The sequence below is a fragment of the Fusarium fujikuroi genome, chromosome FFUJ_chr02 (genome assembly GCF_900079805.1).
Source record: "Fusarium fujikuroi IMI 58289 draft genome, chromosome FFUJ_chr02".
Classification (NCBI taxonomy): domain Eukaryota; kingdom Fungi; phylum Ascomycota; class Sordariomycetes; order Hypocreales; family Nectriaceae; genus Fusarium; species Fusarium fujikuroi.
Genome location: NC_036623.1, coordinates 3,359,121 through 3,384,508, shown reverse-complemented (window position 1 = coordinate 3,384,508; position 25,388 = coordinate 3,359,121). Strand labels below are relative to the sequence as shown.

General features: G+C 51.6%; 1 protein-coding gene; it reads right to left on the bottom strand.

Moving 5' to 3' along the window:
• Nucleotides 1–6,945: 6,945 nt before the first annotated feature.
• On the bottom strand, nucleotides 6,946–24,993 carry FFUJ_04290 (uncharacterized protein; the record flags this gene model as incomplete). XM_023572443.1 has 3 exons in its annotated part: nucleotides 6,946–8,486; nucleotides 8,577–17,318; nucleotides 17,376–24,993. The coding sequence occupies 3 exons, from the start codon at nucleotides 24,991–24,993 to the stop codon at nucleotides 6,946–6,948; spliced, it is 17,901 nt and encodes a 5,966-aa protein (XP_023426566.1).
• Nucleotides 24,994–25,388: the final 395 nt, after the last annotated feature.

The following is a 25,388-nucleotide window of genomic DNA, read 5'->3' as shown; positions in this document are numbered from 1 at the left end:
TTCGGACAAACTGGGCTTGGGCACTGTCCGTCACGCATACCATTCCGAAGGAAAAGCAGGCCTTGTGGGCATACAAGCAATGGCGGGTGGAAGAAGTGGCAGAATTCAACATAAACCAGATAATCTTTCCCGCAGACGTGGCATGCAGCCGAATGCTGCGTGCACATTTATCGTGAGCTCGAGCTTGTTCTTAAACTTCGAGTGGTTGATGATCGAAGTCGACGATTGAGAAAGGGGACGCTCGCACGAACGACATGGACAACGATGTTGAAACGTTGAAGGTGGCGCATGAATGTGTAAGTAGGGACAAGTTGACAATTACCACAGACAAAAGATAATGGTGATCAATTCTCAGGAGTCGTTGCAAAATAACTGTCTGGCAATAACCGGATAGGGCTGATATAAAGAGTGTGGCGTCGAAACAAACGTGCCGTCTAAGAAAGTACAGTACTGTGAAGACGTGGTTGCCACCGTGGCCCAGTGTGTCCAGTATATCCAGGGGGGCTTCAGGGGGTTACAGGTACCCAACCGGAGCTTAAAAAGGCGAGAAGACGAGTCCACGTCAGGTTGGTTGTCTCGGCCCCGGGCGACGTTACCTGGAGGGCTCGTGGCAAAAGAGGGACATGGTGACGAGCGGATGGTACCGCACGAAATAGAAAAGGGAACAAGAGCATGCGACTACGAGGCATTTTGAAGAAGGAGATATTAAAATCCTGTGCGTCCGCCCAGCAGCGACTTTTGGTGGAAAACACTACCTCACCTTTACGCTTGTCTGATGAGCACCGTCAAGCACCCGGAGCTTTTGCTCCTTGACCCGCACGGTAGGCGGGGGGCGGTAATGCAGCGCTTACAAAACGTACTGTATGGATAAACGAACCTCAAACAGGGCCCACCTTTCTTACATGAGAGCACGAGTTTCTTCATGAACCAACTCGAAGGGTACATATCCATGACTTGACTCGCGATCCCCATTCACGTTTTTAGCAGAATTGGAATCGGTATTGGAACTGACGCTGGCGCTGGCGCTGACACTGAGATCGGCCGACCGACTGAACCGAACCACTGATGCGCCCAGCCTGGAAGATCGGACGTGTCTCTCCGTCACACTCGTGCCATCGATTCGCAACTGCAGACATCCATTCTCAGACAGCATAAGGCTCCAGAAAGCCCAGCGCCTCGCAAGGTTCAGGCTCGGGCATTCTGCAACCCGGAATCGGTACGGGAGCTTCGGACGGCACCGTTGGCTAGCGGACTTGTTTGGGTATCCAACATGTCACATAGCAAGTCTTGCACATATATGTGGTTAAACAGTTACAGGGCAGACTGATTAATACCATTACCGAGACTCTGGTATTTGATTTGGGGTTGGCCCGAGCTAGGGATCCCGACGCTACCACCGTCAGGGTCCTTGTTGTGGCCCGCGATCTCGGGACCCACGATCGTGAATGGAGTATTATTCTGGTAGATCGAACGGCGTCACGTCACGACATCCACTTTACTGGCCGGTCTAATCAAACGTCAGTGTGGCCGAAATACCCTCTCTTCAATCCACCTCAAACTAGCTGAAAACACTCAAAAAATGCTTTTGTTTGCTGCACAGTATTCGGTTTGTGGGACGAGCACGTGCCTGCTTCAATTCAGCTACACCACAGTCCAGGGTCATGTGTATGGATCAGAACAGGGATTAAGTTCCCGAATGTTTAAAGCTGCCTCTGATTGCACCCTCGCAAAACTGTGTGTGTCTTTTGGGGGTTACCCCTGCACTCTGTTGAAATGCAGAATTAGTGGCATCTCCGGTCAGCTTGTCAGCCACGTACCGGAACCCCGGCCGCGGGGTCTAGACCATCAAGATAACATGGCCATGCAGCTCGTTGCCCGATCATGAAAGTCTGCAGAATGCAACTATCTGGTCTCCAGATCGGAAGGAAACCATAGGACGTTCAAGACAGCCTCGGTCGACGCAATGAGATGGACTCGGTGTCATCGTAAGTGACACATTTCTTTTATCACCTGGTTAGGTTCGGCAGTAGTGAACGGATGGCTGGTGGGCCATGCTGTGGCGTAGCTGCTGTCGACATCTCATCAGTTATGTTCTCGAAGAAGTCAATTGGGCCAGAGCCTGGAAGCAATTGCAAGATGATAGAGCTGCATATTGAAGATCTTGCTCTTTTGGGGCCACCACTACCAAGTTCGACAAGCGCAGAGCCACCTTCAGCCACCAACAGGGGTAAACTTGAATGAGTTGCAACGGGTTGGAGAACGGATGTTAGTGGCAAGCGCTTTCGCGGCTCGTTGCTCAAAATTCGATGCATCAGTTGTTAGGGCTCGGATTGGCTTCAGTTTGCTTTTGTGTTCACGGCACGGATACAAGACGGAATTGGGGGTCACCTAAGGGACCCCTGTTTACTAATTGGGGGGGGTGAAACATCAGCAGCCGTTAAGTTTTTGCCTCAGACACTTTCAGGTTTGGGGTTGGGCTTGAATTCTTTGCAAAAGCATCCGGAGACTGACAGACAACTAGCCCTCAGGGAGCAAGAAAACACGGAACCTTAACATAAAATGTCAAAATAAAACAAGTAAATAATATCATAAACTCATACTAAATTTAGGCTGAATTTATGCTAACTTACCTAAGTCTTTTTGTCAGTTGGGGTCGAGGTCCTGAGTTTTCTTTCCTCCCCTAGCTAGCCTAGGCACCCACAGAAGTAGGGGAACAGAGGCTAAGCGGTGTGTGATCTACGACAAACCGGAAGATTCCTCATCATGCCAATGGCCAAATTTTATGTGCATCGCTTCAATGAGGCTGATCCACGGCTTAAGTGGCCTCAGCGGTCAGGTCAGGCCAAGGCAAGTTAAGTGAAGTCCCGTCGGAGAGGGTCTTCCGGGGTGGATCATGACATTGAGGATGGAGGTTGCACTGCAAAATGATGCATATCAGCTGTGTGATGAGATAAGATGCGATACGATATGCGATTTCCGCACTGCACGGCGGAAATACGAACATTTTTACAGGGGACTTTTTGCTTACTCCAAGCGGAGAGTTTACTCCTGCGAGTCCAGCGTCCAATCAGGCATCGACAAGGGAAAAAAACAGCCCGGAGCCATCTCCGGATATTGCAACACATTGCTGCAGACACACTTGACTTTGCAGGGGAAAACAGCCACCTATACCCCCCAGCGGCATGGATCTCACAGAAGAGTAGAAATTCATACTGTGCTGTGCTGCTGGTATGCCCCAAATGAGGGGAAATGGGCAGTGATGGTGTCGAGATGCCTCATTGACGTCATAGCCTCAACTGCCGTTTGCTAGAAGATTCTACGAAGAACACGATTGTTCTGATCGACTGGAATGCAACGTTCTATTACCTTCGCCGAGGACAGTCAAGATTGAGCTTGGATACTGTTGCCACAATGGCTACTGGCTGCGTACGCACGATAGCATTTGACGAACCAGTGAATACGATTGGCCACGGGGCTTACAAGTCTCAGTTCTCAGTTCTCTTACCTAAAGTTGGGCAGATATTTCCAATATCTGTCGGGCCACCTGAGGACCTCCATCTGCTGGCTATGCCATTCTGAGCATAGAGTCAATCAGCCAGCCATTCTATATCAAGCATGCATGCATAACCGTTTCTTCAACAAAGCACGGGCGCTGGACGCACCGCAAGGGCAATCCTTGTGCTTCCTTGTTGAGATGCCAAGCCACAAGAATCCATTCAGAACAAGACGAGCCGAGTTGAACCTCCACGCAATCTATACACGCTGACGTCCTAGCCTGTTCAGCCTCGTTGTCTTTCCAAGAGCGGATGCTTTGGCCCTCCTCGAAGTGACAACTTCTCAATACCCACTGTATTAGGAGTCGAAACTTCTAGTTCCTTCGCTTACAGCAGGGGATACAGCTGTCCCCGGACTAGGTGACTTTGATGGCTTGGGCTTTATCACGGAAGGTGTTGGTAGGGGTACCGGGTCTTTCTCAAACGACGGTGTAACTAATCAACAAGCTCCATTAGTCGGCGCCTCTCACGCAGTGGGACTTACACGTTGTAAGTTAGAGAGACAACTAGTTCGGCAGAAGTTGAGGTATAGCGGTAAAGGCTGAAGACTAAGGGGGTTCTCGAGGCTGACACAGATGAGTTTGCGCGTCCTGTTGGCGTATTTCCATCACGAGAGAAGTGACCCATTTAAAGAAAAAAGAAGACACTTAAAGAATATCACTGAAAGGGGCAAATGTGCCATTACGAGTCATAAGGTCTTGGAGTAAGAGAAGGAGCTCTTGGATTGTGCTATTGTAAGTGGTGAGCAACTACGTTTGAAAACTGCTGACCACACAAAGACAGGAACCAGATGAAACCACCGGAGCTGACTTGATTATTCACCGCTCATTTCTTTCGGAGGGGGATCCTTGGTGCAATTCCTGACATGTCGTTGCATTCGTAAATTGTCTCTTGAGCTTTATCAAATCGAGCCGCTGCAAAAGCTCCGCCCCTGACTCGGACTGTTGATCACCTGCTGTGTCGTGTCAACGGACCGACGGATCACCTCCTTTACTCTATTCACATCAGGGTATAACTTGTGCTCATGGGGTGGAATTGCTAAGCTATCTTCTGCGTGCGGAAGGTTACGCGGACTCGTGGAGCTGAGTGACTCACGGTGATGCTAAGTAGGAAGTTGAGGGAAGATTCTCCGAAGAAATGGGTTGCGAGGCGTCCTTTAGAATTTTGAATTTCGTTGACACGAAATTCTGAGCTGCGAACCTAGGAGAATAAGGAAATTCGGCCAGCAACGAAGCTTTGATACCCGAGTCTTTTTTATCAATGAAATTGCCCCCCTGAAATCTTACTTGTCGATCCAGTTGCCATGATCTATATAACTATGCGTCTTTCAAGCTCTTTTCTCATCCCTTGACCAAGTTGACAGAGAACGATATTAATCGAAACTCCCCGCATGCTAAGGGATCGAAAGAATTGGAAACCTTCGTCCAGCATGTAAGTTTTGTTGTTCTGATCAGTGATCATATAGCCCCCAGCTCCTGATTCAGTGGACAGGGAGGAAATCCTTCGCCTCTGGTCGCCTTCCTCGTCCTGATACATTAGACTCACAGAGACTACCATTGGTTACAAGATATAGTACGAGAGGAAACGCCGTACAACTTGTACGGGGGACCTTTGGCTCCAGAGCTCCTCCGGGGGGTTGTTGGCTCTCACCTTGATAAGGTAGTGAATAAACCAGAAAGTGTTGATCTGACATGTTGGCCTTTGCTAAGGCAAATTGATGAAGCATCTGTCCTTTGAGCATTTGATTCGAATTTGCATCATTTTCGTGATATTTTATGACCATACCCTTTCAGGCTTGAACTGTTCTTCTGTCCAACTTTCTCATAATGTTGGAAGCAAAAGTGCTTCTCTATGACAAGCCTAGACTCCCTACAAGCTACCCAAAGCCGCCATCTCGTGAATAGATGGACTAGTATTGACATTATGGACAAGAGTTCAGTCGACCGGTGATCAAGACGCACTATCAGGTTCATGGCGTATGAGGCTACAGCGATTGCTGGGAACCAAGGAAATGTACTCCTGGTTGGCTTGGTCAGATTGTCAACCTGCAGGCATTAGCTCTGATTTCTTAGACGAGATTTTAAAAGACAGGCAAAGACTGCGAGTATTTGAGTCAAGGTTCAGAATTTGAAAGCAGTTGGCGTAAGATAGGAAATGGAGCGTGAGTTTTGAAAGATGTGGAGGAAGTGAGTTGGAATGAGAAGGAGAGACAACGAACTAGAAAATAGAACTGGTCGATTTTCTGATACAGAGAGTAAAGCGTGTCGTCTGGAGTGACCATGATAAAAAATACAATATCCCTGACGTATTTATTGAATTGGCTAACAAGTCGACCTACTGAGGCGTATGTCAAATTTCATCAAAACGCATGAAGTTGACATCTATGAGAGCTCATTCTTCAAGCTTTCATACTGAAGTTCTGTAGCTAGAGCCTAATGCCCCAGATCTGCCTCTGTTAGACATCACTGTGAAATGTCGAAGCTTTTCATGGCTGTGAAGCCCTTGGGTTGTTGCGGATGAGATTGTCACAAACCTCCAGAGAGAAAACGTGGTCTCGGAATGAAAATTGAACCTGTTTTAAGTTTAGAACAAGCTTATAATTAGGTTACTAGAACGTGGGTAGTGATATGATCTACATGAACTAAGTGAATGCTATTTAAGAACTTTTTGGCTTAGTATAACTAGGTAGCACGAGGTACCCATCGTTTTAGTGTCATTCTAATTATAAACGCCTTCCAAAGTGCCACGAACGCGTATGGGAGAGTCAGTGCTGAGTGGTGATGGCGACAGAGGTGAAGTCGGAGCGCCAGTACCGTTAGCAGATGAAGCTACAATAAGGAAGTGCCTGTTGCGGTACTGTCTGCAGAGCTGTCTGCAGACTCAAGGCATTGTCTCTATTTCACTGCCTCAGATTGCCCTTCGGCAAAAAAACGTTGAGGCTTTTTGGGAAGAATAGGGCCAAAGTCTTGATTGAAGCCGTTCGCAGTTGGCTTGGAGGAATGTTCACTCGACTGAGCTGGGTATGGCTAAATGCCCTGGTACAGCCGATTCATGGAATTGTCATATCGTTGAGATACGCCTAATGATGATGCGGTTGAACAAGATAAGTGATGTCAATTTATGGAAGCAAATATACTAACAATCTCAACGATAACTAGCTATTATACAGCGTGTGTAGATACAAGTACAGATACAGATACAGATACAGATACAGATACAGATACAGATACAGACATAGGAAACGAATTCGTGTCAAAACCTCTTGGTCTGAGACTCGAGGAACTGACAGTGGACACATAGGAAACGAATTCGGGTCGTGACCTCTTAGAGAGTCCGACTGTAAACAGACATAGGAAAGGTATTAGGTGTCGAGACCCTACGCGTCTTGGCTTTATAGAGTCTGACTGTCGATACATCTTGCACCATCGTTCCAGGATGACGATGGACCTGTTGCCAGGAACTTTGGAGTTCCAATCGAAGGGGCGATAGGGAACTTCCAAATCTGACCGCTGGTGTTCTCTGAACCGTAGAGGTTTCCGTCTTGCGAGGCATAGGCAGCTCCCCATACGTTCTGACCAGCAATCATACCGAAGCCCTGGATGGTTGTCCATGTGTATGTCGTACGGCTGAACTTGCATAGCGTGGATGTCTTGCCCTGGTCGTCGTACATGATGGAGTACATGAAGTCGCCTCCTCCAGGGACGAAGGCCCAATCGGCAGAGTTGAGAGGGTTCTTGGCGGTGCCGCTCATGAGAATCTTGCCGTAAGTGGATGAGCCAGGCATGAGATCGATACACCACCAGCCTTCTCCCTGGTTCGAGATCCAGAAGCGACCTTGGTTATCGATATCACCCATCTGGACGAGACGATCATTGGTACGAGTGCCGAGCAGTGTCCAACCACCGTCGCCACCAATACGGATAACTTGAGAACCCGTATCATCCATGTGCATACCGTAGATGTAGTTGTCGAAACGGTTGTAACCGATGGCGTTGATCCAACCACCAGGACCGACATCACTCTTGATAAGAGTCGTCTTACCAGACGTGATCTCGACACGGTAGAGAGCCGTCTTCTGCATGAGGTAACCGTATACATCACAATTGAAGGAGACAGTAGCTGCCGGCGCAGTAGTTGTAGTGCTGCTGGTGGTGAGCGGCCTGGAAGATGTTGTAGATGTAGTAGATCGGGGAGCTGGAGTTGCGATGACCACGGTGGCAGGGTCGCCAGGCTCACCCGGAGCATAAGTGGAGGTAACAGGGGTAGAGATTGTAGTGCCACCGTTTGTAGTGATTGTGACTGTGCGACTCGGTGGCATCTCGACGATGACGGTACCAGGATCGCCAGGTTGGCCAGGTGGTGAATATGTAGTGTATCGTGCAGTGAGCGTTGTCGGTCCAGCTGTAGTGACCGTGACGTTGTAAGGAGGGGGATATTGCACGATGACAGTATCGGGATCGCCTTGAGTCTGGGCAGGCGCAAACACAGTAGTAGGTCGGGTAATAGTGCTGGCTGTTTGTGTCGTCGTGACAGTGTATTTGGGAGGTACGCGCACAATGAAGGTACCTGGGTCGCCTTGGGTAGCTGGAGGTGCGTAAGTTGTTGTAAGCCGGGAAATAGTTGAGACAGTGGTTGTGGTCGTGACATTATAAGCCGGAGGCATCTGTATGATGACGGTACCAGGATCTCCTTGGGTGGCTGGCGGTGAGTAGGCTGTTGCAACACGTGAAATGGTTGACACGGTCTCAGTCGTGGTGACGTTGTAAGATGGAGGTACTCTCACGATGAAAGTACCCGGATCACCCTGAGTAGCCGGGGGTGCGTATGTGGTTGTGAGGCGAGAAATAGTTGAGACCGTAGTCGTAGAGGTGACATTATACTCAGGAGGTACCCGGACCCAGACGGTTCCGGGGTCACCTTGTGTAGCAGGGGCTGAGTATGCAGTTGTAAGTCGGGATATGGTTGAAACAGTCTGCGTTGACGTGACGTTATATGAAGGGGGCATTTGCACAACAATAGTACCTGGGTCTCCCTGTGTAGCTGGGGGGTTATACGCAGTAGCCACGCGAGAGATAGTTGATACTGTTTGTGTTGTCGTGACATTGTACTGTGGTGGCATCTGCACCACAACTGTACCTGGATCTCCCTGAGTAGCCGGGGCCACATATCTGGTTGCAGGTCGAGATATCGTGGGAACAGTCTCAGTGGTAGTGACATTACGGTCAGGGGGAACCTGCACAATGAAGGTTCCGGGATCACCCTGTGTAGCTGGAGGAGCATATGTTGTAGACATACGAGTGATTGTGGGGACGATCTGAGTGGTTGTTACATTATATGCAGGCGGCAGCCTTACCCATATGGTGCCTGGATCACCTTGTGTACCAGGCGCAGAATAGGTGGTATATGCTCTCGAAATCGTACTGACAGTTGAAGTGACGGTGACGTTGTACTCCGGCGGTACGTCCACGTAGATGGTTCCAGGGTCTCCTTGTGTGGCAGCAGGACCATATATTGTCCTCACACGACTGATAGTGGTGATTGTGTGGGTAACTGTCACGTTGTAGTCCATCGGGACCTGGACCAAGACCGTATTGGGGTCGCCTTGAGTGGCAGCTGGGTAATAAGACGTTCTGACCCGGCTGATGGTGCTGACTGTTTGAGTGCTAGTGACATTGTAGTCGACAGGCACCTGTACAAGGACTGTGTTGGGGTCACCCTGAACAGAGGCAGGATTGTATGTCGTTCTAGCTCGGCTGATTGTGCTGACAGTTTGAGTAGTTGTGACATTATAGTCCATTGGGACCTGGACCAGGACCGTGTTAGGGTCTCCCTGAGTGGCAGCTGGGTAGTATGATGTTCTGACCCGACTGATCGTACTGACTGTTTGAGTAGTAGTGACATTGTAGTCAACGGGCACCTGCACAAGGACTGTATTAGGGTCACCTTGAACAGAGGCAGGGTTGTATGTCGTTCTAGCTCGGCTGATTGTGCTGACAGTTTGAGTGGTTGTTACGTTATAGTCAACTGGTACCTGAACCAAAACTGTTCCAGGGTCGCCTTGAGTTGCACCCGGGTTATAGGTGGTCCTAACCCGCGTGATCGCACTGTTGGTTTGGGTGGTGGTCACGTTGTAGTCGACAGGGACCTCAATGAGTACGGTATTGGGATCACCCTGAGTGCCCGCTGGCATATAGGTGGTCCTAATGCGACTAATTGCACTGTTGGTCTGGGTTGTCGTCACATTGGAATCCGGTGGGACTTCAATGAGAACCGTGTTCGGGTCGCCCTTAGTGGCAGCAGGCATATATGTGGTCCTGACCCGAGTGATCGCACTGTTGGTTTCCGTCGTTGTCAGAGTGTAATCAGGAGGAACCTGAATGAGAACCGTATTAGGATCTCCTTGGGTGCCGGCAGGGTAGTATGATGTCCTGACCCTGTTGATCGTGCTGATGGTTTCGGTTGATGTGACATTATAATCCGGCGGAACCTCAACGAGGACCGTATTGGGATCGCCCTGTGTTGCAGCAGTCATATATGAGGTCCTGACACGGCTGATACCACTGTTGGTCTCGGTGGTTGTGACGGTATAATCAGGAGGAACCTGGATAAGGACCGTGTTGGGGTCACCCTGGGTTCCGGCGGGCATATACGTTGTCCTGACTCTGTTGATCGAACTGACAGTCTCGGTTGACGTGACGTTATAATCAGGAGGGATTTCGATAAGGACCGTGTTGGGGTCACCCTGCGTCGCTGCAGTCATATAAGTAGTTCGGATACGGCTGATACCACTGTTGGTTTCAGTAGTTGTGACAGTGTAATCAGGAGGAACTTGGACAAGGACGGTATTAGGGTCACCCTGAGTACCGGCAGGTATATAAGTCGTCCTGACCCTGTTGATCGAACTGACAGTCTCCGTGGATGTGACATTGTAGTCCGGGGGGACCTCGATAAGAACCGTGTTGGCATCACCCTGCGTCGCGGCAGTCATGTAGGTAGTTCGGACTCGAGTAATTGAAGTGACAGTCTCGGTTGTTGTGATAGTGTAGTCAGGGGGGATCTCAACAAGGACAGTATTTGGGTGACCTTGCGTACCAGCAGGCATATAGGTAGTCCTAACCCTGTTGATCGCACTGTTCAACTCAGTGGTTGTGACGTTGTAGTCAACTGGAACCTCGACTAGGATAGTGCCTGGGTCGCCTTCGGTTGCAGCTGGATTGAAGGTTGTGCGGACACGACTGATAGTGCTGACAGTCTCAGTTGTGGTGACGTTATACTCCGGTGGCAGATCAACATAAACGGTGCCAGGATCACCCACGGCTGCAGGGCTTGCAAAGCGTGTGGCAGGGCGGCTGATGGTGGGGACTGTTGATGAGACCGTGACATTGGAATCAGGGGGGAGCTCAATAATGATAGTGCCAGGATCGCCCTGAGTTCCAGCTGGAGCAAAGGTGGTTGAAGGCTTTGTGATGGTCTTGATGGTTGTGGTGACGGTAATGTTATATTCCGGCGGGAGATCAATATACACGGTACCGGGATCTCCAACTGTGCCTGGACGAGAGTAACGGGTTGTTGGTCTCGAGATCGTAGAGATAGTTTGAGTTGTTGTGACGTTAGAGTCAGGCGGAAGCTCGACGATTATAGTGCCCGGATCTCCTTGGGTACCTGCTGGGGCAAACGTAGTTGAAGGTCTTGTAATTGTGTCGACGGTAGTCGTGATGGTAACATTGTATTCCGGCGGCAAATCAACGAAAATAGTGCCGGGATCGCCAATAGTATCCGGCTTCGAGTATCTAGTGACCGGTCTGCTGATGGTCTCAACGGTTTGAGTCGTCGTGACGTTATACTCGGGCGGCATTTCGATAATGATGGTGCCAGGATCGCCTTGAGTAGCAGCAGGAGCAAATGTCGTGGACTGTCTCGTGATTGTGGGGACTGTTGTGGTTACAGTGATATTGTATTCCGGCGGAAGTTCAACGTAAATAGTGTTGGGGTCGCCGACAGTAGCGGCCTTGGAGTAGCGAGTGACTGGTCTGCTGATTGTCTCAACAGTCTGTGTTGTAGTCACATTATACTCAGGAGGCATCTCAATGATGACAGTACCAGGATCTCCTTGGGTAGCACCAGAAGCAAAGTTCGTGCTCTGTCTTGTGATGCTGTAGATCGTGGTTGTGACAGTAACGTTGTACTCGGGTGGTAGATCGAGATACACAGTGCCAGGGTCGCCAATCTCAGCAGGGCTGGAGTACCGAGTGACTGGCCTACTGATTGTTTCAACTGTCTGAGTTGTGGTGACGTTGTACTCAGGGGGCATCTGGACGAGCACGGTGCCTGCATCGCCTTCAGTAGCAGGGGGTTCAAACGTTGTGCTTGGTCGAGTGATTGTACTGACAGTTGTGGTCATTGTCACATTGTGGTTCGGGGGCACATCGATATAGACAGTGCCTGGATCACCCTTCGTGGCAGCGGGCACAAACCGAGTGGCTGGGCGTGTGATCGTGGGCACGACATCAACGATAGTAGTGTTGGTGTCCGGAGGCTCTTGTACAACGACTGTGCCGGGATCTCCTCGATTGGCAGGAGGCATATATGTTGTTCTGATCCGGGTGATTGTGCTGACCTCTTCCGTAGTGGTGACATTCCTATCAGGAGGCAATTCGATGATAACAGTACCCGGATCGCCCCTGTTTGCGGGCGGAGAATAGGTTGTATACGGAGCAGTCAGTGTAGCGATCTCGGTCGTTCTAGTCACGTTCCTGTCAGGCGGGAGTCGCACAATGACAGTGCCGGGATCACCGCGGTTACCCGGTGGTGAATAAGTAGTATAGGCCTCAGTCAACGTAGGAACCTCTTCCGTGGTAGTCACGTTACGATCAGGAGGCAGTTCAATGATAATTGTGCCTGGATCGCCCTTGCTTCCTGGCGGAGAATAAGTCGTGTAGGAAGCAGTGAGACTAGAGATCTCGGTAGTGATCGTGACGTTGCGGTCTGGGGGCAATTCCACGATAATGGTGCCGGGATCGCCTGGAGATCCTGGAGCAGAATATGTTGTATACGGAGCGGTGCGCGTGGGCACTTCAGTTGTAATGGTGACATTCCTGTCAGGTGGCATCTCCACGATGACAGTTCCTGGATCGCCCTTGTTGGCAGGGGCTGCATAGGTAGTATACGGAGCAGTGAGACTAGCCACCTCGGTCGTGACCGTGACATTCCTGTCAGAAGGCATCTCGACGATGATAGTACCTGGATCTCCTTTGTTGGCCGGCGCTGAGTATGTTGTAAAAGGCGCAGTCCGGCTCGCGACTTCGGTCGTGATGGTGACGTTGCGACTAGGAGGCAATTCAATAAGAACAGTGCCAGGGTCTCCCTGGGAACCGGGAGGATAGTAGGTGGTATAAGGCGCTGTTCGTGAATCCACCTCAGTCGTGATGGTAGTATTGGAATCTGGGGGCAGCTCGATATACACTGTACCAGGATCTCCACGATTTGCAGGCGCGGAGTACCTTGTGTAGGGAGAGGTGATAGTGCTGATGACTTCAGTGACAGTCACGTTGTGGTCGGGGGGCACCTCGATAATGACAGTGCCGGGATCGCCAGGCGAGCCAGGAGAAGAATATTTAGTGTAAGGAGCCGTGATAGTGCTGACCACCTCTGTGATGGTCACATTTCGATCAGGTGGTATTCCAACGATGATAGTTCCCGGATCATCTTCAGCACCGGCCGGTGAGTAGGTAGTGTAGATCGCCGTAATGGTGCTGATAGTCTGGGTCATTGTCACATTGGAAGGAGTGGCAGAACCAGGGGTCTCGATGATTACCGTACCGTTGTCGCCACGGTTCGCGGGAGGTATGTATGAAGTGACAGGACCAGTCATCGTTCGTGGGCCAGGCCTGTAGACAGTGACGTTTTGTCCAGGATCATCGGTAGTGGATGGATCTTGAGAAGTCGACACAACTCTCTGGTTCGGCATGATGATGGCGATGGTACCTGGATCACCTGGGGTGCCAGGAGGGTTATACCTGGTGACAATATCTGTTGCAGCGTCCGTAGAGTCAGCGTCACTGGTGACGGTGACATTATAGTTAGGGGTTTCAACAATAATGGTGCCGGGGTCGCCAGGTCCATCGGGAGGCGAGTAAGTTGTGAATGGCGCCGTGATTGTTGAAGCACCACGAGTCGTCGTCACATTGTAAGGACCAGGAGGTGTCTCGATGATAACGGTGCCCGGATCACCGGGAGTTCCAGGTGGGGCATACGATGAACGCAAGGTTGTGACGATTCTTGGTGCTTCTCGTGTGATGGTGACATTGTAATCGGGTGTCTCTACAATGACTGTGCCGGGATCTCCAGGTGTAGCTGGCGGCGAGTACGTTGTGAAAGGGGCCGTGATCGAGGCACCACGAGTAACAGTAACATTGTAGTCGGGTGTCTCAACAATAACGGTGCCGGGGTCACCAGGAGCACCTGGAGGCGAGTAGGTGGTAAATATATTTGTAATCGAAGCGGGAGCTGCCCTTGTGATGGTGACGTTATAGGCATTGTTTGGTGTCTCGACGATGACCGTCCCTGGATCGCCTGGAGTGCCTGGAGGATTGTATGTCGTCCGTACATCAGTAATCGAAGCTGGTGCCTCTCGGGTAATGGTGACATTGTAATCTGGCGTCTCGACGATAATGGTGCCTGGATCTCCTGAGGCGCCAGGAGGCGAGTACGTGGTATAGGGGGCTGTAATCGAGGCGCCACGAGTGATGGTCACGTTGTAGTCGTTGTTTGGAGTTTCAACGATTACAGTGCCAGGATCGCCGGGAGTTCCTGGAGGAGCGTAGCTTGTGCGGAGACTTGTGATCGATGCGGGCGCCTCACGAGTAATGGTGACATTATAATCAGGCGTCTCGATGATGACAGTACCTGGGTCGCCGGGCGTTGCAGGAGGCGAGTAGGTTGTGATTGTGGTTGTGATATCAGTAGGGGCTGCCCTCGTAATGGTGACATTGTAGTCTGGAATCTCAATGATGATGGTTCCTGGATCAGCTTTTTGAGCTGGGGGTGAGTAGGTAGTGAATCTTGTGGTAACACCACTGGGTGCTGTCCTTGTGATCGTCACATTTCCGTGTTCAGCCAAAGCCTGGTCCAAGTAAACACTAGTTTGCGAGAGAACCGTTCCTGGCTCAGTACCACTAGGGGGAATAATGATGACATTGGTTTCCGCGCCGGTGGTACCTGCGTCGCTTCCGGCGTCGGAGTTGGACCCGGTACGTGTTGAGGGATCTCCAGGAATAGTGACTGTCGCACTGATGGTAACATAACTGTCAGTATCCGGTGCACCAGCGGATGACTCTCCCGATGTATCCATAGGTGTGTAGATGATCTGTGTTCCGGGGGTTCCATCAGTGGCGGGGATAATCTGTGTGACATTCTCGCTAGCATCAGCGAACCTGGTGTTCGGTTCAATGACAGTAAAGTCATCGTTGCTATCGCTCGGAGTCAAGGTGAGTGCATCGGGGTTGCTCGAAGCAGGTGTTGTAATGCCACTGGCCGAATCGTCAGTGGTGGGCACTGCCGATACTGAGGCGGGACCAGTAGGAACTGGAGGAGGAGTCTCAATGAGCACGGTTCCGGGATCTCCAGGGGAGCCAGGAGGGTAGTAGGTAGTGTACGGTGCAGTAAGAGAATCAGGGCCGTCAGTGTAAATAGTCACGTTTCTACCTTCCTCAGAGGTAGACTCAGCATCAGTGGCCACCGTCTGAATGAAAACAGTTCCTGGCTGGCCTGGTGTTTGTGGGGACGCGTAACTAGTGATGGGAGTCTTGACACCCGGGGGAGCCAAGGTGTAGAGTGTAACATTGGTGCCTGGTGCCTCAGATGTAGTCTCAGAAACGGGGGCTGGCGTCTCGATGATAATCGTTCCAGGCTGTCCAGGCGTACTTGGCGGCTCGTACGAGGTCACAGGGGCGGTGATGACTCCTGGGCCAGGATACTGACGCACGATGGTGATGTTGGGGCTATTGTCACTAGGCGGGATCGTGACAGGCGGGGGAGCAGTAGACTCGGCCTGAGTCTCAACGATGATAGTACCAGTTCCAGAGACAGGAGCAATGGTTGTGACAGTAATTGGCGCCGTAAGCTGACCAGTGCCAGTGTAAATGGTGTAGACGGTAACATAAACATCCTCGGGTGCCGAGGTAGCTGCGGCTTCAGGTGCTGGTGTTTCAATAATAACAGTACCTGGGTTGCCACCAGACGGAGAGATGGTCGTAACCGTGACGGGCGCTGTTATCATAGGGGTTCCTGTGTAAGGCCTGAAGACCGTCACGTAGCTATCGTCTCCAGCAGGAATAGTAAGAGGAGGGTTCGCTCCCTTGTTTGCGGTTTGCGGACCCGGTGTCTCAATGATGACAGTACCCGGCTGATCACCCTGGGGAGGAATGGTTGTGACGGTAACTTCGCCTGTAATCTCTCCTGTACCAGTGTAAGGCTCATAGATGGTGGCATATGAGGGAGCTGGTGTCGAGGTAACAGGAGGCTCAGAGCCTGGTGTCTCGATGATCACGGTTCCTGGCTGGTCCCCTTGAGGCTCGATTGTCGTGATTGTGATCAGTGCAGTGATCTGGTCAGCACCAGTATGAGGTCTATATACTGTCACATATGAGGGCTGAGGAGCAGGTTCTGGTGAAGAGGTCACTGCTGGTTCAGAGCCAGGTGTCTCAATGATCACAGTTCCTGGTAGGTCTCCTTGAGGCTCAATGGTGGTGATGGTAACTGGTGCAGTGATCTGATCAGCGCCCGTGTGCGGTCGATAGACTGTCACGTATGAAGGTTCAGGCGCAGGGGCTGATGTGACCGGAGGCGCGGATCCAGGCGTTTCGATGATGACGGTTCCAGGCTGATCCCCGGATGGCTCGATAGTGGTCAGTGTAACTGGAGCTGTTATCTGATCTGTACCAGTGTATGGGTGATAGATCGTGATATACGAAGACTCAGCAGCTGGGGTTGAAGTAACAGGGGGTTCCGAGCCCGGGGTTTCAATGATAACCGTGCCTGGCTGATCTCCTTGGGGAGAGATAGTTGTAAGTGTAACAGGCTCAGTAATTCTATCAGATCCAGTATGTGGCTGATAGATCGTCACATATGAAGGCTCCGGGGCAGGTCCCGACGTCATAGGAGGCTCCGCTCCTGGTGTCTCAATGATCACGGTACCAGGCTGGTCGCCTTGAGGAGGGACCGTTGTAAGTGTGATAGGCTCGGTGATTCTATCAAGGCCGGTATGTGGCTGGTAGATTGTGATGTAGGAGGGTTCAGGAGTAGGTCCTGAAGTTACAGGGGGTTCTGCCCCTGGTGTCTCAATGATCACGGTACCTGGCTGATCGCCTTGGGGAGGAATGGTTGTGATAGTGACGGGCTCAGTAATTCTGTCGAGCCCAGTATGGGGCTGATACACTGTAACATAAGATGGCTCAGGGGCGGGCGTCGGCGTGATGGCAGGCTCCGAACCTGGTGTTTCAATGATAACAGTGCCCGGCTGATCTCCCTGTGGAGGGATGGTTGTGACAGTAACAGGGGCAGTAATTCTGTCTGGGCCAGAATGAGGCTGGTAAACCGTAACATAGGAAGGCGGTGCAGCACTGGTGGACACGACTCGCTGGGCAGGAGTATCAAAGATAATGGTGCCGGGCTGGTCACCTTGTGGCTCAATAGTTGTCTTGACGAAAGGCTCAGTAATATCATCGGTGCCGGAGTACTCCTCATAAAGTGTCGTGTATGTTGGAGCTGGAGGCGATGTAGTGACAGGAGGTTCTGCGCCAGGGGTTTCCACCACAATCGTACCTGGCTGGTCACCAGATGGGGCGATGGTCGAAACCGTAATAGGCGCAGTGATTCTGTCGATACCAGTGTGAGGGCGATAAATCGTTACAAATGGGGCCTGGGTCTCGATGACAACAGTTCCGGGTTGGTTCCCTGAGGGAGGAATGGTAGTAGCTGTGATTGGAGCAGTGATTTGATCGGTTCCAGTATAAGGAATAGTTGTCGTGACATACGAAGGGGGCGTGGCAATGGCAACGGTGCCAGGCTGGTCGCCTTGAGCGGGAACCGTTGTGAGAGCTGTAGGCCCAGTAATCGAATCGGTGCCAGTGTAAAGCACAGTTGTTGTGACATAAGATCCGGGAGTTCCAACAATGACCGTGCCCGGTTGATCACCTTGTGGTGGAATGGTTGTAAACGCTGTGGGGCCAGTAATCGAGTCAGATCCGGTATACAGAACAGTCGTTGTGACGTATGATCCTGGTGTTCCAATAACAATAGTTCCAGGCTGTCCACCCTGAGGAGGAATCGTTGTGAGGGCAGTCGGCGCTGTGATTACACTTGTTCCAGTATAAAGTGTTGAAATTGTCACGAAAGGGCCTTGGGTCTCAACAATGACAGTACCAGGTTGATCTCCTTGAGGGGGGATTGTAGTGACGGTAGTGGGTTCGCTGAGTATCTCCGTTCCAGTGTATAGAGTAGTGATAGTGACATACGATGGCGCAGGTGGTGTAGTTGTGACAGCAGGGGCCGCGCCAGGAGTCTCAATGATGATCGTGCCAGGCTGATCTCCTGTGGGAGCAATGGTCGAGACAGTGACTGGACCGGTGATCTGATCTCGCCCTGTATGCGGACGATAGACTGTCACAAACGGAGCCTGTGTTTCAATGATGACAGTCCCCGGCTGGTCGCCTTGGGGAGAGACAGTAGTAACAATAGGTACGCTAATCTGATCAGTGCCAGTATAGGGAACCGTCGTTGTCACATAAGAAGGAGGTACGGAAGAGGAGGTCATAGCGGCCACTTGTTGGCCAGGCGTCTCAATAATGACAGTTCCAGGCTGATCACCCTGAGGGGGGATAGTGCTCGTTATAGCCTCTGTGATCTGATCTGTACCTGTGTAAAGCCTGGTGATGGTCACATATGAAGCAGGACCAGGCGTTGAGGTTACCGGCGGCACTTGCTGGCCTGGAGTCTCAATGATTACAGTACCAGGTTGATCCCCTTGGGGAGGTATAGTGTTCGTGATTGGTTCTGTGATCTGGTCTGTTCCAGTGTAGAGTCTAGTGATAGTTACGTAAGTAGCAGGGGGAGGGGTGGTCGTCACAGGAGGCGCTTGCTGTCCTGGAGTCTCAATAATTACTGTACCGGGCTGGCCGTTAGTCGGCTCAATAGTCGTGACAGTGACAGGTTCTGTGATCCTGTCTGCTCCTGTGTAAGGTCGGTAAACCGTAACATAGGTGGCAAGAGGTCCTGCAGAGGTTGCTACAGGAGGTAAATCTTGATCAGGGGTCTCAATGATGACTGTTCCCGGCTGATCTGCTGAAGGCTCAATGGTTGTGACAGTAACGGGCGCAGTAATGCGGTCTGATCCAGTGTGAGGGCGATAGACCGTAACATAAGTAGCTTGAGGAGGCGCGCTCGTTGCTGAATCAACAGGAGCCGGGGTAGAGGCAGGCTCAGACTCAACAGGAGTTTCGATGATGACAATTCCGGGCTGGCCATTGGCTGGTGCGATAGTTGTAATCGTGACAGGGCCAGTAATCACATCAGTGCCCGTATGAGGTCGGAACACAGTAATGTAAGACTCATTAGGGCCAGTGGGCAAGGTCACTGTTGGATTAGAGCCAGGAGTTTCCGGTTCGGGAGTCTCAATGATAACTGTTCCGGGCTGGCCACCTGAAGGTGCAATGGTACTAACGGTGACAGGTGCAGTGATGACCCCAGTACCTGTGTATGGTCTGTAGACAGTAACATACTGATCGCCTGGGCCAGGATCGAGGGTAACCGGAGGCTGGGCAACCTTCGTGTTGACATCTGGAGTAGGTGTCTCGATGACAACAGTTCCTGGGTTCCCGTTGGAGGGCTCGATAGTTGTAACCGTGATAGGCTGATCAATATTTCCTGGTCCAGGATATGGGCGATATTCGGTGACATAGGTACTGCCAGGGCTTGCAGGGGCAGTGCTAGGTGCATTAGTATCCTGGGCCGCGGGAGTCTCGATAATGATTGTTCCCGGCTGTCCATTGATGCCTGGGATAGTAGTTACGGTCACAGGTGCCGTAATGACATCACTTCCTGTATGTGGTCTATAGACAGTGATGTAGGACCTGTCCGGACCGGGTGGAATAGTCACAGGTGCAGCCTCGGTAGATTCATCTGTCGAGGTTGCCGCCTGAGGTACTGGTGTCTCAATAATGATGGTTCCGGGCTGACCGTTAACTCCTTCAATAGTAGTAACCGTCATAGGTGCCGTGATAATGTCAGTACCCGTATGAGGTCTATAAACCGTCACGTAGGAATTTCCGGGTCCTGGTGGAATGGTAACAGGCGCAGCATCACTAGTTGTGGTCGTTGGATCCTGAGGCACAGGTGTTTCGACGATGATGGTTCCTGGTTGACCATTAGAGGGAGGAATGGTAGAGACAGTGATAGCCGCTGTAATGAGACCAGTGCCAGTGTATGGCCGAAATACCGTGATATAACCATCAGTTCCCTGAGTAGAAGTAACTTTGGGTGCTAATGTGGTCTCCGGCGCGGCTTGAGGCACTGGTGTCTCAATGATGACCGTTCCAGGCTGGCCATTAGTTGGTGCAACAGTTCCAACGGTAAGAGGGGCGGTGATTGTTCCAGGTCCTGGGTAAGGTCTGTACACAGTCACATAGCCAGCGTTATCAGCGGGAATGGTGACAGCAGAAGCTGTAGTCTGGGGCTCATCAGATGGAGAAGAAGTTGGAGCCTCAGGAGCAGGTGTCTCGATGATCACAGTTCCAGGTTGACCATTAGTCGGCGCAATAGTAGTCACAGTGACTGGGGCTGTGATAACACCAGGACCGGGATACGGGCGGTAGACTGTCACGTATCCGTCTTGACCTTGGGGAATGGTGACAGGCGGGCTGTCTGTGGTTGTAGGCTGGACCTCTGACTGAGACTCGGGTGCTGGCGTCTCAATGAGCACGGTGCCAGGCTGTCCCCCTGAAGGTGCAATGGTAGTGACAGTAATTGGCGCAGTGATCGGAGATCCAGTGTGTGGCCTATAGACAGTGACATAGTTGTTGTTGTCAGCCGGAATGGTAACTGGCGACGAAGAAGTTGGCGACGGGGCAAACTTGGTGTTGACCTCTAGTGTAGGTGTCTCGATGATGATCGTGCCTGGCTGGTCACCTGTGGGAGTCGCAGCAGTAATAGTGATAGGCTGATCAATGTTTCCGGGGCCAGGGTAGGGTTTATATACCGTGACATATGGGTTGTTGCTTCCAGTGGGGACAGTAACTGGGCCTGTCTGGGTGGCAGTATTGGCATCAGGATTGGGAGTCTCGATGATAATTGTACCGGGCTGTCCAGAAACAGGGGCTTGAGTGTATGTGATGGGAGATGTAATCTGGCCAGGGCCGGGATACGGTCGGTAGATTGTCACATAAGAACCAGTCGGATCAGGAGGGATGGTAATAGGAGGAGTAGAACCATCAGTAGTTTGCGTTGTTGGAGTCGGCGTTTCTGTTGGCTGAGTCTCGATAAACACCGTACCAGGCTGGCCGTTAGAAGGAGCCTGAGTCAGGGTTATTGGTGCAGTGATCGTTCCAGGACCTGGGTAGGGCCTGTAGACTGTCACGTAGGTATCGGCACTAGAGCTCACTGGGACAGGGGTCTCAATAAGGACTGTTCCGGGCTGGCCATTAGATGGCGTCTTGGTAATAGTGATAGGTGCGGTGATTACACCTGGTCCTGGGAAAGGGGTGTAAATGGTGATATAGTTATCCGTAGCAAGGGCAGAAGTCTGGGGCTGGGCCGTAGTCTCAGGAGCCGGTGTCGTGATAAACACAGTTCCTGGGTTGCCACCAGACGGTGCCTGGGTGCGGGTAATAGGTGCAGTGATAATACCAGGACCCGGGAAGGGTAGGAAAACGGTCACATATTGATCATCACCAGTTGTAGTGGTTGCCACATTCTGCTGATCAGTGGACAGCGGTGCTGGCGTTGTGATGAAAACGGTTCCGGGCTGGCCGTTAGCAGGGGGCTGGGTACTTGTGATAGGAGCAGTAATTACACCTGGGCCAGGGAAGGGCAGGAATATTGTCACATAGTCATCTGGTCCTTGGGAAGTGGAAGTCAACCCATTCATCTGCTTTGGTGTAGTGAATGCAGGAACAGGTGTAGTGATCCAAACAGTACCAGGCTGGCCATTGGCAGGCGGCTGGGTGCTTGTGATGGGTGCAGTGATCTCGCCTGGTCCTGGGTAAGGAACAAAAACTGTGACATACCCATCCGTTCCTTGAGACGTTGAAGTCTGCCCGTTCATCTGCTTGGGTGTAGTGAACGCAGGGACAGGTGTGGTAATGAAGACAATACCAGGTTGGCCATTTGCAGGTGGCTGAGTCCTGGTGATAGGCGCAGTGATCTCGCCCGGTCCCGGATATGGGATAAAAACTGTCACATAGCCGTCTGTTCCAGAGGTAGTACTAGGAAGATTTGCCTCAGAAGTTGTAGCAGGTAGAGGGGCTGGCGTTGTAATAAAAACAGTTCCAGGATTTCCACCTGAAGGGGCCTGTGTCCTGGTATAGGACGTGGTAATGACACCAGGTCCAGGGAACGGAAGATACACAGTGACATAACCATCAGGTCCCTGAGTAGTAGTAGGATCTGGCAATGATGTAGTCGTGGGGGTGTCCGCAACAGGAGTCTGGATAATCACTGTACCCGGCTGCCCACCGGAAGGAGTGGCCTGCGTAACGGTAATGGGTGCCGTAATGATGCCTGGGCCGGGGAACGGTTCATAGACAGTGACATAGTTGTCGGTGCCAGAAACCGTTGAAGTGGGAGCGAACTTGACTGGTGGCGGTGTCTCTATGAAAACCGTGCCAGGATTTGTGCCAGATCCAGTGATTGTGGTGGTAAAGATGGCCGTAATAACACTCGTCCCGGTGTACTGTTCAGTAATCGTGACATATCCATCAGGGCCAGTCACCGTAACCATTGCAGTTGTGGGTTGAACCTTTATTGGAGGTGGAGTCTCAATAACAACTGCGGTAGATTGTTGACCTCCAGAAGCTGTCAATGTGACGGTTTTCGTAACTGTGGTGCTGACATCTGATCCAGGAGTGTAGATAGTGGCAGTACCACCGGGGCCAGTGGCAGTGACTGTGAAGGGGCCTTGAGTCTCAATGATAACGGTTCCTGGCTGGCCATTCGAACCACTAATCGTTGTGACAGTGATGGGCTCAGAGATTGGATCGCCTGTATGTGGTCGATATATGGTTGTGTATCCACCAGGGTTATCAGGTTGAACCGTCACGGTCGCACCAGGTTCAGTCTCAGTGACGGTGTCAGCTGGCGGAGCTGGAGTCTCAATGATGATGGTTCCAGGCTGTCCGTTTGAGGGAGACTGAGTGATGGTGATGGGCACGGTAATGGGGTCACCTGTATGAGGGCGGTAGATGGTGACATACGGGTTGTTCTTGCTAGGAGGGATGGTGATCGGTTGGCCACCCGCAGCAGGGGAAGTAACCGCATTCTGGCCCTTGGGGTTCTCAAGCGTTGGTATTGGTGTCTCAACGATGATAGTCCCCGGCTGGGTACCGCTGGGTTGGATGGTGATCGTGACCGGTGCGCTGATAGGGCTTCCACTATGTGGCCTATAGATAGTCACATAAGGGCTGTTACCTCCAGCAGGAATGGTAATAGGCCCACTTCCTGGTGCAGATGTGGTCGGATCAGGCGTCTCAATAATGATAGTGCCTGGTTGACCATTCGTACCTGGCTGGGTGAGCGTAATCGGAACCGAAATTGGATCACCGCTATGAGGTCGGAAAATAGTGACATATTGACCCGATCCAGCAGGAATGGTGAAAGGATCACTAGGGCCTCGAGTGATCTGTCCACCTCCAGACGGCACTGGAGTCTGAATGATGATTGTTCCAGGTTGGCCAGGAGCCCCAGTGATTGTGATTGTGTTAGGGGCTGTGACAGCATTGGATCCTGTAGGACCTTGAATAATGGTCACGAAAGAACCGTCTTGACCAGGAGGAATTGTGATCTCGACATCGCTGGGTTGAGGGGCAGGAGTCTCGATAATAATAGTTCCTGGCTGACCACCAGATGGTGCGATCGTGATAGTATTGGGTGCAGTGATAACACTGTTTGGCTGTCTAACAATGGTGATATAACCACTGTTAGGGTCGGGTGGAAGCGTGATGACCTGCTGACCAGCGCGCACAGCTGGAGTCTCGATTATAATCGTTCCTGGATTGGTACCAGATGGAGGCACAGTATACGTAACAGGCTCAGTAATCTGGTCGGAACCCGCGTGGGGCCTCAAGATCGTAGAATAAGGGTTATCGCCGCTGGGTGGAATAACCTGTGGTTGGTTTTCAGGAAGATCACTATCTCCACCGGTGCCAGCTGCGCTCGAAGGACCAGGCGTCTCAATAATGATTGTTCCATCCTGGCCTGCCGAGGTTGGAACAAGGATTGTGACAGGAGTCGAAATAGCAGAAGCTCCTGTGTATTGCCTGAGAATCGTGGTGAAATGGCCACCGTCGCTCGGAGGAATCGTGACAGCACCACCGGGATTCTGGTTACCTGGAGGGACCTGGACAACTACTGTGCCCTGATCTCCTCCAGAGCCAACAATGGTGGAAACTCGTGCCTGAGTGATGTACTCAGTACCGGTGTATGTTTGAATCACCAAAACATTGGATGTACTGCCTCCAGCGCCAGCACCTCCAACACCAGGAGTGCTTGGTGGCACGTCTGCCCAAGGAGTCTGGATAACAACAGTCGCAGGGGCATTTCCGGCCGCCGGAATTGTCCTCGTAGCCTCGCCAGTAATGGCAACACCACTAGGCAACGCCGAAATAATCGTGGCTGTCGGGTTGTCGTTTGAAGGAGGGATTGTCAACGCGCCGGCCTGGCCAGATGAGAAAGAAGAATAAGCAGTACCAGGAACATCAACGAGAATAGTACCCGGGTTTGTTCCCGAGGGCTCGGCAATTGTGATTTCCTGGTTTGTAGTGGCATCGTTACCTCCAGTATAGGCCTGGATAATCCTTTCATAAGGATCATTACGGGTCGGAGCAAGCGTAATTCTTGGGTGTGGAAGGAGTGTCACGGGGAATAGTACTCCTCCGGGGCGAGTGTATGTCTCGACAGTAACTTGGCCCTGTATGACCTGAGTAACGGTGGCATCGTTATCAGCTGCATTCTGTTGCTTGTCGAGTAAACTCGCATCGAAAGCTTGGCCCTGATTTCCACCGCTTCCAGCATCACCAGAACCTCCTGAATCTCCGTTGAGAGTAGTATAAGCATGTTGAATGAGAGTCTCCGCAAATCCCGTAGCAATGTTGACTGCGGCTTGGTCGATACCATCTTGTGCCTTGGCGGCGAGAAGGAGTGTAGAGGCTAGCAGCCCCCGTGACAACAACATGGTGTGAGTTGTCGTCGGAGACGCAGCTAGCAAATTAATTTGGTGTTGGAGAGAGTCCGTGTGAGGCTTTCAAGTTCCATTCCGAGGCATCCTCATCGTTTATAAGAACTCGAGAGACGGACACGATCAGCCGGTACGACTGCACTGCGTCGTGTGGCTCTCATCGGACTGTCTGTTTTCGTCGCCGTAGTTCACAGAGCCCGTCTCTACGGTGGGCTGTTCTCGCCCAGGTCCGCATTCCCAATCCATATTCCCAGGACGTTCTGGACGAGCCAGGAATGTCGTCATTGAGCTAGGAGCTCATCTTGTCCTAGAGGATCTCTGTAGCGATCGTTGCCAGCCTCGTTGGGCGGGTTGTTAGGTCCGAAGAATTTCGCCCTGAATGGACCTGCATG